This window comes from Sitophilus oryzae, unplaced genomic scaffold (genome assembly GCF_002938485.1).
Source record: "Sitophilus oryzae breed Bouriz unplaced genomic scaffold, Soryzae_2.0 scaffold_179_pilon_pilon, whole genome shotgun sequence".
In the NCBI taxonomy this organism is placed as follows: domain Eukaryota; kingdom Metazoa; phylum Arthropoda; class Insecta; order Coleoptera; family Curculionidae; genus Sitophilus; species Sitophilus oryzae.
Genome location: NW_022146501.1, coordinates 6,128,039 through 6,142,000, shown reverse-complemented (window position 1 = coordinate 6,142,000; position 13,962 = coordinate 6,128,039). Strand labels below are relative to the sequence as shown.

The 13,962-nt window shown below is 31.5% G+C and overlaps 1 protein-coding gene across 1 annotated transcript in view; it reads right to left on the bottom strand.

Annotated features, from left to right (window-relative positions):
- Positions 1-9,172: 9,172 nt before the first annotated feature.
- LOC115882654 (fizzy-related protein homolog) overlaps positions 9,173-13,962 on the bottom strand; it is a 92,906-nt gene continuing 88,116 nt past the window's right edge. The window contains exon 8 of the mRNA XM_030900850.1: positions 9,173-13,834. Coding sequence (XP_030756710.1) covers positions 13,548-13,834 — 287 coding nt within the window. The 3' untranslated portion in view covers positions 9,173-13,547. The remainder of the gene's footprint in view (positions 13,835-13,962) is intronic.

Below are 13,962 nucleotides of genomic sequence, written 5' to 3'. Positions count from 1 at the left end.
TGTTTACAATATAAATTCCTCTTTTTGATTGTTACTGAGAATCTACAACAGTAAATACTTCTATTTTTATGAATGTTTAAGTTACTTTTACTCTTAATTTTTTTAAAAATAATAGTCTAATGGACCCTGTTTGAAAAACGTTTATTTAAATATAATATTTAAAATACAGTTGTCCTCCTTGTACATGACTACAATACAACTAAAAAACTAATTTAAAAAAAACAAGTGGTCGTAGAAAAACTTTAAATATGATTTTTTTTTTATTTTTTAACATCGAAACTCGAAGGTATAATAACAGGTATCATACCAACCATAAATAGAGTAGGTCATATAAAAATGTTTTGAATTTTTAATAGAATCGACCCTTGATAAAAAAAAGGGACTAGATTTAGGTTTCCCTTTGATCCAGTCTGTATACTATTTCTTTGGATTTTCTGCACGTGTGCAAAAACTACACTATAACACTATATCTTATAGAAAATAAAATATTGTGCGTTGAATTTGAGGGGTTTCATCTGAAAAATTATTAATTTGGAAGAAAACCGGCAACAAGCGGCAGAAAATAATATTTTAGTGCAGTCTACTGGTCGCAATGAACAACGGAGGGCCAGGACGTTAGTGTGCGCTGTATAATAATAATAATAATAATAAATGGTCTTTATTAATAATTAATCAATTACAATAATGTATTAATTAATTACATAGGCGAAGTCTAGCTCACAGATACATTCATACTTAACCTAATCAATACATTTATAATATGCATAATAAGAAAAGAAACATAAATTCGAAAATAATGTCCAGAAGAAAATAAAAATAAAATGAGCAATAAATGTGGCTCGATTGTATGGACCAATACGTTTTAACAAACACAAAAAATTTAAAAAGTAAACAATCAAACAAAAAATATCACAATAATTATCCTAAGCTTGGGGTCTGTTGTTCCAGCAATAAATAGTTTTTCAGACTTGATTTAAATTTAAATGATAACATAGAAAAAACAAAGTTTGAATATCTTTTCTTAAATTATTAAAAATACATACAGAGTTGTAAGTAAACGATTTCCGAAACATGGCCGTTTTGTGATTTGGCATAGTAAGCATTTTTTTGTGTCTTATATTTAAATCATGCATTGAATTTCTAAAATTTAATTTTCTGAAAAGATCAAAAGGAAGTGTAGTATCTACAATATTCTTAACGGAGGTCAATATTCTTAATTTAAATAATTTATTTAGTTTTAGCCATTTGAGTGTCTCAAAAGCTGAGGAAATGTGATCATACTTTCGTTTATTTAGTATCAGACGACAGCAGTTGTTCTGAATCCTCTGTAGTCCATAAGCATCAATTGAACTGAGGCATGGAAAATATACCATACTGCAATATTGCAACTTTGAGAGTACGAGACTCTGACATAACGTTTTTTTCATGTTATATGTCAATATATGCTTCTGGGAATACAGAAGCTTCAAACTCAAATAACATTTTCGCTAACTGAGTAACATGGTTTGAGAATTTAAAACTTTCGTCTATACACAATCCTAAATTTTTAACAGATTCTACATTTTCTATAGGCTGATCATTTATATAAAGTTTTATTTTTGATTTCAAATAAATTCGATACTTTTTGGATCCAAATATTATTGTTTTTGACTTGGTTGGATTTAAACGCAAATTATGATTTCTAGCAAAATTGAGGACTCTCTCTAAATCTGCATTAATGTCTATGACTGTTTGTTCATATTCTTTACACTTAAAATGGCTGTATATTTGTGTGTCATCGGCAAAACACTTTATGTGAGATGTCTTTATTACATTTGGCAGATCAATAGTGTAAATCAAAAACAATAATGGGCCCAATACTGAGCCCTGAGGGACACCAGAGGATATACAGAGATTTTCAGAGAATTCATTATTTATAGTAACTCTCTGGCTTCGATCTTCCAAGTAGGATTTCAAAAAATTCGCCGAAACATTGTCAAAGCCCCAATATATTTACATTTTTCAACCAACAACGCATGATTCACGGTGTCAAAAGTCTTGCTGAAGTCCAATAGCACAAGAACAGTTGCTAAACCGTCATCACATGCTCGAAAAACATCATCAGATAATGCCAATAATAAAGTTTCTGTACTTTGACCTTTTCTAAACGCCGATTGTTCTTTCGGTAGCAAGTTTGCATCATTTAAATAATTTATTATTTGGCTATACACAATCTTTTCCAAGATTTTCGATAAGATTGGCAATAAACTAATTGGTCGCAAGTCATCATATCTTGATGGGTTTACAGTTGTTGGTAGAGGAATGACTAATGCCTCTTTCCATATTTGTGGAAAAAATCCAATTTCTAAGCAACTATTAATAATATGACATGTATTTATCAATGCTGGATAGGCACATTTTTACCATTTGTAAACTTAAACCATCAAAACCTTTTGCATTTGATTTTATACTATTTATAATTTTAATTATTTCAGGCACATCTATAAGTTTAAAATTGAAAGACAAATTTTCATTAAATTTATGGTTGCTATAAAAATATTGTGTTGGCTGCTTGGGAAAATATAATTTTCGAAACAATGGATAAAGGAGACTTCTATTCTCCAGAACAAACAGAGAAACAAATCTGCAATAGAAAACACCGTAAACCATTTTGTAGATTTTCTTTTTGGTTACAAGTAACCAAGAACTTGGTTCTTTTTTAAAATTAATAACAGTACTCCGGTATTTCTTAAAAAATAATTATGTGCCAAATGTTTATTAAAATGTGTAAAGTTTGAAGCTATGTTTTGTCAATTTGTTCTTGTACTCATCTTAAATCAATTTTGTCATAAATTGTGGATACATTTTTCTTGATAGCTCAACAAAGAGAGATAGAGCTCGCTCATACGTTAGAAGGCAATATCTCAAAATCACAGTTTGGCGCTTGGGTCCTTTTCGATTAACATTATCCAATTGTTATCAGAAGCAAGGTCACCTAGTATAACCATATTTTGGATTGCATTATACAATGGGTCGCTGATTTGTATGGAAACGGTCGATTATTGTGTAAAATATATGAGGTACCGCAAAAAGTTAAATACAAAAGTTATAGAGTTTTTAAATGTCTATTGGCGAGTAATAAATTTAAGTATACAGGGTCGGTCATAAATTCGTGGCACATCAAAGTTTCATCTTTTTAAATGGAACCCCCTGTATATTATTGCATATTTCAATTCTTCCTTCAATTCCAAGCAAAAATTGATATACACACAATGTACCTCAAACCAACCGTTTCCTAGTTATTGACTTTTGAAAATATCACTTAAACAATTTGATTTAATTAATTTCGATATGTTCAGTTTCATTTAACGATGCCATTCTGCGGAAACTGTGATACTTAATAATATCTGACATTAGTTTTCAAGTTAACATTTATAGATGTATAAAATGAGATTATATCAAGTCTGGAAATCACAAAATTTTCGTTTAACATTTACCAAACGTTTAACAAAACCAAAACTCGATAGTATCTCGGAAACGGTTGTATTTAGGTACATTATGTGTATTGCAATTTTTGCTTAAAATTGAAGGAAGGATTGAAATACCCATTAATATACAGGGGGTTTGATATGCCACGACTTTTTTTATGACCGACCTGTATACTTAAATTTATTACGAAATGTTAGGCATATAAACACCCTATAACTTTTGTATTTAACTTTTTGCGGAACTTGTATACTTTGCCCAATAATCGACCGTTTCCATACATATCAGCGACCCTATACAGGGTGTCCCAGAAATAAGTGCAAGTATTTTAACTGGTAGTATAGTTCAACGCCAGAAACACGCCTATAAGGTTTTTTTCGCGAAATTTTTTTTGGAAATTTTTTAGTTTTTAGTTAAAAAACATAATTTCTTGATAATATAACATAGGTATTAGATTAAATTTACAAGAAAGAAAATCCAGAAAAGATCCAGTGGTTCTTAAAATTTTAACAAAAAATAATTTTTCCTTCAAATCAGTCCAAAATCCTCTGTTATTTTAGACTTATTTCAAAAACGATAAAGAGAAAATATGTTTCTTTTATCGAGATCTACCACCCCTCAAAATACTTGCACTTAGTGTGACACCCTGTATAATACAGAGTGATATATTTTTAAAATTAAATTCTCATAGGTTTTAAGATTAAGTAGCTACTTAAATTTGTTAAATCTATCCTAAATTTAGTGCCAACATTCAGCGCAAAAGAGTTTTTAACGACTATTAGTTGTTAGTACAGGGTTTTTACATATGTATTTAGTGCGATACCTACAGGCTTACTTATTGGAGGAAGTAAAAAACTTTAAATGTACAAGTTGTAAGGTTTTGCCTGGGCCGAATAAATTGTTAAGAAACAACTAAAACTTCACTGTTTTTAATGAAACACCCAGTAGATACAAAAAACCCTGTGCATACATAATATGCATATTAAAAATTGAAGTGAAACAAAATGATTTTAATTTAGTGCCCAATATATCACTCTGTATTAATTATTATGTTTTACATTAACATTTCAGTAATTGTTTTTCTCTTTTTTTGGAAAAAATATACAGGGTCTTCCACTTATTGTAGTAATCTCTAACTGCCCTCAAACTCGTAAAATATTTAAATATGTGATGGCTAAAAGATTGCATGATATAGAATTTTTTATTTACAAAAAATAATTTTGACATATATGTCACGAGTATGAGACAACTATATCTCAAAACAAAAAGTAGTCAACCCTGTATAATTCACTTGGTTTTGTGTTGTTTGGTAAGTTTTTCATTCTATTCCTGTAGAATAGTGTGTGGAAGTGTGATCACCTATCTTGTCAAATAATAAGAAAGTAAAAATATATGCTTTCTGTTTATATTTTGCTTATTCGTATATACCTATGTATAGAAAATATATTTATGTATTTTAGTATTAAGTTTATTCCCATTTCTCACATCATTTCGTGATCGACTCGTTATGTTCATGATTATTTTGTATTACATTCCTGTTTGTGTGGATTTGCAAAGAATTTATACTAAACTTAGTGAAGCTGCTTGTTAAAATTGAGGAAAAAAGGTTAAAATACTCGGAATGCGCAATCAATAAAGCATATTTATAATATTCACTGTTTTATTTTTAGTCAAGATTAAAAATGTATATGTCAATTAGAAGAATTAATAATACTTGAGGTGTCAAGTTGCAAAACCTTGTCCCAAAAACGTTGTTTCAAGATCATATGCAAAAACTGTTTTAGCAAACATTTGAAGCGTTATTTTACAAAAACGTGTCTATTGAGTGGAATTATTGTTTTGTATCAGGGTTTTCTAGAAATACAAATTTATATTTAATTTTTAAAGAGAAAAAATAAAAATAATTCGGATAAGGCAGGTTTTGTTGCAGTATGATGCATATTGCGGGTTATGCTACAGCAAGATATTGGCATCCTAACTTGATTTACTAGAAATGCTACTTTGTTAAAATTAGGTAAGGATTTGAAATGGATAAGACACTAGTAGTAATATTATACCTGTGTGAAAAGACAATGAAAAAATGCGGGATTTGCAACAATGACAATAAAAAGCAAATATTTGTGGATAAGACAGATTTTGCTACAGTAGAATTAGAATTAGAATAAGTGGGAGGGGGGTTAATCTCTGCGACCTTAGAGATCTATTGTGTCCCCCTTTCTTGAGTTATAACTCATCATACAGTCCCAGGACTTCCTACGGAGACCCGTGACCCTCACAGCCGAGGAGCTACGACCCAGGCGGGGTAGACGAAACGGTAGCTTGTGTCGCCTGTTGGGTTTAGAGGTAGGAAGTAGGCTCCCGACCCTTGGAGGAGGTGGTAGCTTGTATGCCACTTGCGGAGGATGGTCTCACGCAAGTGTCAGCCACCTCTCCTGTAGTTCTCTTTGGGTTTGGCTCCTTCGAACTTTCATTGTTACTGTTCCCAGTGTCGCTAGGGGGTTTCCCCACAGCTTCACCGGTGATGTTTTTATTACTATTATTATCAGATCTCATAGTGTTCCTATGAGTCGCTAGGGTCAGTCGGTCCACTTCTACAGAGCCCCGCATGTAGTAAGGGGTAAAATACAATGGGGTGCACCCCGGTGCCCCAAGGTTGAGGCTGTCCGTAGCCCCGCCCGGTATCGTTATATGTCTTGATGCAATTCCCTGGCCACGACACTACAGTCAGGGACAAGACGATGAGTGAGATGCTTCTTAGACCAAGCCAAGTGCTAGAGGGGATTCCCCCCAGTACCTGACCAGGAGCTTCCCCATCAACGACAAGGTCTTGCATCTCCAAGGGGAAGTTTGCTACAGTAACGTCACTGGTAGTGAATTTTATATATAGGCCAGTATCATCTAAGACATTTAAAAAGGCAAACATCGCAAACGGGACTGTATTGTATGTACAATTTTTTAATATATTGTTAGGACCCATGAGACTAAGTTATGCCCAATTTTGCAACCCTCAAAACCCTGTGCTACTCCCGTGATACTCAAAAAACCTCAAAATTTTGGTACTTATTTCAGTTTTTTTGAAAAAACTATGTTAAGAAAGCATTTTTCAAATTTAATTGTTCTGTACTTTTATAAAGTCAACTAAATTTCCTACAATTTAAGCCTAACCCGAACCCTCTAGGCCAATTCGTTGTCGAAATACAGCCAATCAAATATCGGCTATTTTTTGAAAAACTAAAAATGTATGAGTACGGTCACATTCCAAAGCACGTATTGCCTAAACTAATGGCTCTAGAGAAAAGTCATGAAAAATAAAGTTGTAGAGAATTTATTCAGCTTTAGTTTGATATAAGAATAGAGCCGCTAGGTGTCGTATTTTCCTCAAAAACGAAAAAATTGTGTGATTCATTTTGTTTGATGAAGCGACACTCATCAAAATGCCCCAAGCAAAAGTGCTCTCAAATGAATCGAAGAAACGCCGACTGATCACCATGATGTGTACCGAATTTGAGAGACAGGGTATCGAGGTACATCAATCACCAGAAGACGCCGATGCTGAGATAGTGAGAACTGCCCTCTCCAAGAGCTCATCGTACGACCAAGTTTTTATCATGGGGGAGGATGTTGATTTACTGGTCCTCCTAAATGGCATGAGCTGTGGACAAACAAACGTCTACTTCCAGAAAGGCGGTAGAGGTGGATCCGAGTGCTCTCGATATGAGGCAAATTCTTTCTTAAGTGGAAAAATGGAGCTTCCAGGAGAGATGGTTTTGTTTCTGCATGCAATCAGTGGGTGTGACCACTTCTGCTCTTTTCTAGCAAGGCAAAATGAAGTGGTGCAAATGTCTACAAAAAAATCCCCACTGGATAGACTTCGCCACCATTTTCTTTGATCCAAACTCGACGTAGGAAGAAGTAGGAAATGCTGGCGAGATTTTGTTGAACCTCTCTGGAGGGGATCAGGGCACGCTGAACAGCATGCGATACTTGGCATTCGTAAAATCGACAGGAATGGCCAAAATAAACCTTGCCAGCCTCCTCTCAACTACAGAAGCTGCCAAATATTCCATTTCTGGAGAACCTACCACCAGGTCCAAAAATGGTTGGGGGTCGAGAAAAATCAACAGGGTCTTATGAGTCAACAGGGTCTTATGACAATAACTATGCGTGCAGAGCCCGCCCCTGAATACCTGCTTAAGATGGTTGTTTGCAGATGCAAGAAAGGCTGCATAGGATCCTGCATTTGCAGAAAAGCAGGATTGAAGTGCTCCATCCTCTGTTCCTTTTACCAAGGGCGAAGTTGCAGCAACGTTGCTCCCATCATCTTGAGAGGACGAGGAATTGGACGATTTAACATATGAGGCCCCACCTCCATCGTCAGAGAATGTCCTTCCCCCTCCTCCTCCTCCGACTGATCCGGAATGGATGGGGCCGTCCTTCTAAGAGGGCCAAGTAAAGTAGGGCTTTTGTATTATATTTTATAGTTTATACATATTATATTTATGTTGTTTATTTTTAATTAAGTTTAATAAAATATGTTTTCATGATACCCCCCAAAATTCAATGTTTTACTATATTTTGGTTTTTGAGCAAAATACGACGCCTAGCGGCCTCATTCTTATATCAAATTATAGCTGAATAAATTCTCTACAACTCTATTTCTCATGACTTTTCTCTAGAGCCATTAGTTTAGCCGATACGTACTTTGGAATGTGACCGTACTCATAAATTTTTAGTTTTTCAAAAAAATTGCCGATATTTGATTGGCTGTATTTGAACAACGAATTGGCCTAGAGGGTTCGGGTTGGGCTTAAATTGTAGGAAATTTAGTTGACTTTATAAAAGTATAGAACAATTAAATTTGAAAAATGCTTTCTTAACATAGTTTTTTCAAAGAAACTGAAATATGTACCAAAATTTTGAGGTTTTTTGAGTATCACGGGAGTAGCACAGGGTTTTGAGGGTTGCAAAATTGGGCATAACTTAGTGTCATGGGTCCTAATATATAAAAAAAATCGTAGATACAGTCCCGTTTGCGATGTGGGATGTCTTAAACGAATGGCCTAATAGGAATAGGCGACATTTGCTGCTGTTTGGGACTATATTTATGTAGATTTCAGGGTCTGACTGCCTAACATTTTTTCTTCCAACAGTTTTAACCATCTGTTAAGAATAACAGAGAAGTGGGGCTCTTTATGATACTAAAAAAATGATATACATTTCAACAAACCTTTTATTATTCTCTGTCTACTTTTTTACCAGTAATTATAATTTACACAATAAAGTAATATTGCAACGAAATGAACATATCCACGTTCAGAATTACAAAACAATCCACCTAAAATTAGTTTTATTTTCAAACCATTTTATTATTTAAAATCTAAAATAATACTAAATTATTTAGTATCGTTATTGAATCCCAAAAAGTTAAAACTAAAAAATTTAGCACGATATAAAATATATTTTTTAATTAATAAACACAAATAATATAATTAATTATTTTTCGAAAAAATATATTAGTTGATATACGATATTATAAAAAATTTAATACAATCTCTATGAATCTTGAAAAAAGAAAAAAAAATTGTTACTCTTAGTAACTGTTCCCCAAAATAATACATAAAATCATATATTATTTAATAGATATATAGATATCACATCAAAATAAAAATTTATAGCATATAAATAAAAAATAATTAAAATATAAAAAATTTACTTCATGGAAGTATATCAAAATAAAAATGTATAATATAAATAAAGATAAACGTGCAAAACGTAGCTATATTAGTTAATTACAGTATGTAAATCATTATGTAACAAAATATACAGGGTATCGTTTAAAAAATATAGTGTTTTTGATGAAACATAATAGCTAAATTATATGTACAATATATTTTTAAAGGAAATTTTGAAACTTATCCTTCCAATATTCTTGGATCACTCTTTAACAAAAACTACTATATTATATTTAGCAACACCCCCATATATTATTTTTACAGTGCTACAATAAAAAAATATATTTGGAATAGATAAAAAAAATTGTTTCAAACTTTTTGGTGGCCACTGTATATTTTTTTAGCTCTGAATCTTCCAATTTTTATTCTAACTAATTTTTATAGTAGCACTGTAGGTACTTTATACAGGGTGTGTCAAAAAGTTCGCAATAAATGGATTTTTATTATAATTGTTCTTGAAGAAAAGTTTGTCATATTTCTTCAGCACGCCCGTCTAATAACAGAAAATATATTTTGACATAAGCGACACCTATCATAGGTACGCATTGCAAAAATGCTTTATACACATATAAAAAGTAGGGTTAGGTGACAAAATAATTAAAAGAGTCAAAACGAGAAAAGTTTTTCAGGATTTGGTTTAGTTCAGATTTTTGATTTTTTTCTATATTTTTTCACATAATCACAATTTCTCTGAACGATAAATGCTAAGTTGTCACATGACATATGTCAAAATATATATTTTTATTATTACTGAACATGCTGAAGAAATTCTGAATAATTTTTTCTTTAACAACTCGAAAATAAATCTCATTTGATGGGAACTTTTTGCCACACTCTGTATATCAAGTCAAAATTATGATAATATATATTAAAAAAATGTCGACCAGGGCATGAATTCCTAAATTTTCAATAATAACTCTTGCTTCTTGGAAGCAAGCTGACTAGCATCCTTTTTTTAGATTACATATAGAAAATAGCCCTATAGTATGGTGTATCACCATAACCCTTGCACAAAAAGAAGAGTTATCATGACACACCCTGTACGTAGATAATTGTTAGTAGGATTATAATTAACGCTTTGGTTGAACTCATATGATATAATTAATAAGGTTAAACTGTATGACAAACTTTAATAACTATTTATTAAATTTAATCAGGTTGTAGTAATTTAATTTGCGTTAAATCGAATATTAACCTATAAATATGAACACTATGACGTAATTCCTAATTTAAAAAAATATACACTAAAATTTTGAATATTTTTTTCTAATACTGAAAATCAAAAAGAAGTTTTTGAACTGAAAATCAAACAATTTAAGCTTTATCATTGATATATACGGCGTGGCCACTTATATAATATACTATATTCCATACAATAAAAAAACGGCATCAAGTTAGCTTAGCAATGACGATCAATAACATTTCATATTTTAACTTTTACACATAAAATGTGACCGAACTTGACGCCGATTTTTTCCATCATACAGTAGATATTTGAATTGATTCTCAGTATGTATTTTTACATAAATGACCACCCTGTATATTATTAATAATAAAGAGTCAGTCTACTAAAATTTCTAGTATATTGTATTTTTTAAATAAAGAAAATAGTTTATATTATATTGACTATGGCTAAAAATTATATTTATTCAAGTCTTATTTGTGTTTGTTGTCAGGCTATTAGGAAAAATGGCACCGGAATCTTATACAGGGTGTTTAAATCGTCCTCTTAAATTTTCTTCAAAAAAATAATTTATAGGACTTCCCCAGCTTTAGTATAATATTATTAGTCAATCACCCTGTATAAAAGATATAATTGCACTTATGGAGCACGTTTATAACTTACTGTCAACTTTGTGCACTGAAGTAAGTTGTTACCGTAAAGCAATGTAGAACACAATTTTATTATTATAACAAATTATAAATTTTTGATTAGAATAAGGAGTCCAGAGAGTTGTAAAAAACATGTTTACTTTTTTGGAAAATATTTCAGAATACACAAAAAACCAGGGTTCTACTTAACCTAAAAAATTCAGTCATAAGTTGCTATCAATTCAAATTGTCAAATTTAGCAGTCAAAAGCCAATAGGTAGACAATTTCTAACTCAAGTCTGTCCAGCTGAATATTTCGACAGATGACATCCAAAAAATAAGAGAAAAAACAATTTATATATGCATTATAATGACAGTCACAACTGTTACTATCATGTATCCTCTTATTCGGCAGACTATACTAAGGTAGCTAACTACCTTTAATTTTTACCAAGAAATCGCCCCTTAAAGATTTCACATTTTTTTACACACCCTATATAGTTTCACAGGAAGAAAAAACAATTTATTTTGAAGGTCAATGAATGAATATGGTGTTTTTGTATGTTATAACAGCAAGTGTAAAATAATTATAAATAAAAATAATATATAGTATGTCCAACGAGGAGATGCATACAGTTACATTTTAATGGCAGGTAAATTGTATTTCCTGTCATTTTTTTGCCTGTCGCCTCTCAAAATTTTCTCAGAATCATTAAACAGACTTTATTCAGGTACTGTAAGTAGATTTTTTAAATTTATATCCGCAAAATTTTGCAAATGATTAAGATAAAATTATTGATCTGGTTTAAAAAAATCTTAGTCTTTAAATCCTGTTTCATTTGCTTCATTTAAGATTTCTTTTATTATTTAAGTCAATTTATCTGAATCGAAAGAAACAACTACAATTATGTGTGCATTTTCAAAAATATTTTCCAAAAAAGAGTTTCTTTACAACCCTTCCAATGATTGAACATGCAGTTATTACAAAAAAAAAACTTCCTATCTTCATTAATAAAGGTATTTTTTACCTTATATCAAAAAATATCTTTTCTTAAGTCAATCAATATATGGTGTACCAATAAAACATGGCTGCAAAGGATTGTAATTAAGCCTGAAAATGACACTCTCATCTAGTTCAAACTGAAACGTCAATTTTTTTCCTAAGGTTGTTTTACAGTTGGCAAGAGTTTCTCCAATTCGCAATTTTCTTGAAGGAAGACATGCGCAGTTCAAAAACAGCAATTTTTGGCAATTCGTATGCAACAAGCAAGGACTTGCAGAAAATCGTCTTGCTCAATTTTTATTGCAAGTTGTATAGTAACCAACGTAATAATTTAGGAAATATTTCTAAATATTATTGCTTTATCAGGTTTCACTATCCTGTAGCATGTAATGAATACGAGTATACTAACGTTACTAATCACAATACTGACAAAAAAACACAAGATATGTTAGTTAAGTTCGATTTTAAAATATCAAATTTTTTTTTCATATTTTGGTATCACTTTGAGAATACAAAAATTCCAGAAATATATGACGACTGTAAAGCGAACTGCAACCTCTCTTGCAAGCAAGCAGGGTTGGGTAACGAAAAATGCGTAGAAAATGTAGAATATTAAGTAGAAAATTAATAAAAACCGAGTATCTACATGTTCAAAATTAATTTTGTATATTTAAAGCTGTTTTTTCCCTTTACAAGTTTCCTCCTGGGTATATTTTCTTTAAATTCTATATGTGCTAAAACTGTAATGCGTTGTCTCTGTGACGGTACTAACTACTGAAGATAAGAGACAGTAATCAATCTGAAGACTAAATTATTTTATTCTATTTAATCTGAAGACAGTAGAAAAAAGTCTGATTTTACAGTACAAGTTTTGGTTATTTTTTTCAATTTTAATTTCAATAATAATAATTATTGTAGTTCTTAGTTCTTATTTTTATCATTATGTTAGGTGTTAATATATTTTTTTCTTGTACCGTTTGGGTTTTACTATTGAGAATTAGTTTTTGTTCAATCTATCGATATTATTGAATCACAAATAAGTCACATGTCTATTTCAAATAATCGGAAAATATAGTTAATGTTTTATGACATATTATTATCCATTTGTTAAACAATAAATAACAATCAGAGTTATTGTTATTAATTTATTTCTCGTACTAATCATTGTGTTAAAATATTTAAAACAAATATAAACGTAAAAAATGGCTTCTAATGTACAAAATTAATTTTCTACAAATGGACATGTAGAAAATGTAGATAAGTTTATTAATATTCTACGTGTAGAAAATACTGTAGAATATATAAATTTTCTACCTACCCAACCCTGCAAACAAGTAAAATTGCCAACTGTTAAACAGCCTTTATATGAAATTCAAGTGTCACACTTCAACCATAACCTAAAAAACTACAAAACGCATAGTTTTATTGATACAAGGGCATATATCACTGACTTTACCGTCACATCAAACATATACCTCTCTATATGTTCCATCCAATCAGAATAATTAAATTTTCTTACACTTCTATATATAAACCTAACGAATCCCAGTATACAGACTCAATACGCTCCTAGTTTCCTTTTGGCTGCGCGCCTTGCTGAAAACGTTCCAGAATCGCAACGTTTCGTCGCCGGCGCCGGTGACTATCGCCTCTCCATCGGGGCTGAGCGCGAGATACAGGACTCTGTAGGAGTGGCCGGTGAGTTTGGCCACCTGGGTCAGGCTGGGGTACTTCCACACGAGGATCTGGTTCTGGGAGTAGCCGTGGGTGGAGACCAGCTCCGAACTGTGTTTGGACCAGGCCAAATTGCAAACTTGCGAACCTGTAAAATAGGATTGATGAGGAATGAAAAAATGGTCATTTTTTTATGTTAGTTTTTATTGATGCTTATGATTATTTTTTCACTCACAATCATTTGAGATTACATATTTATTATATTGTAATCGTAAC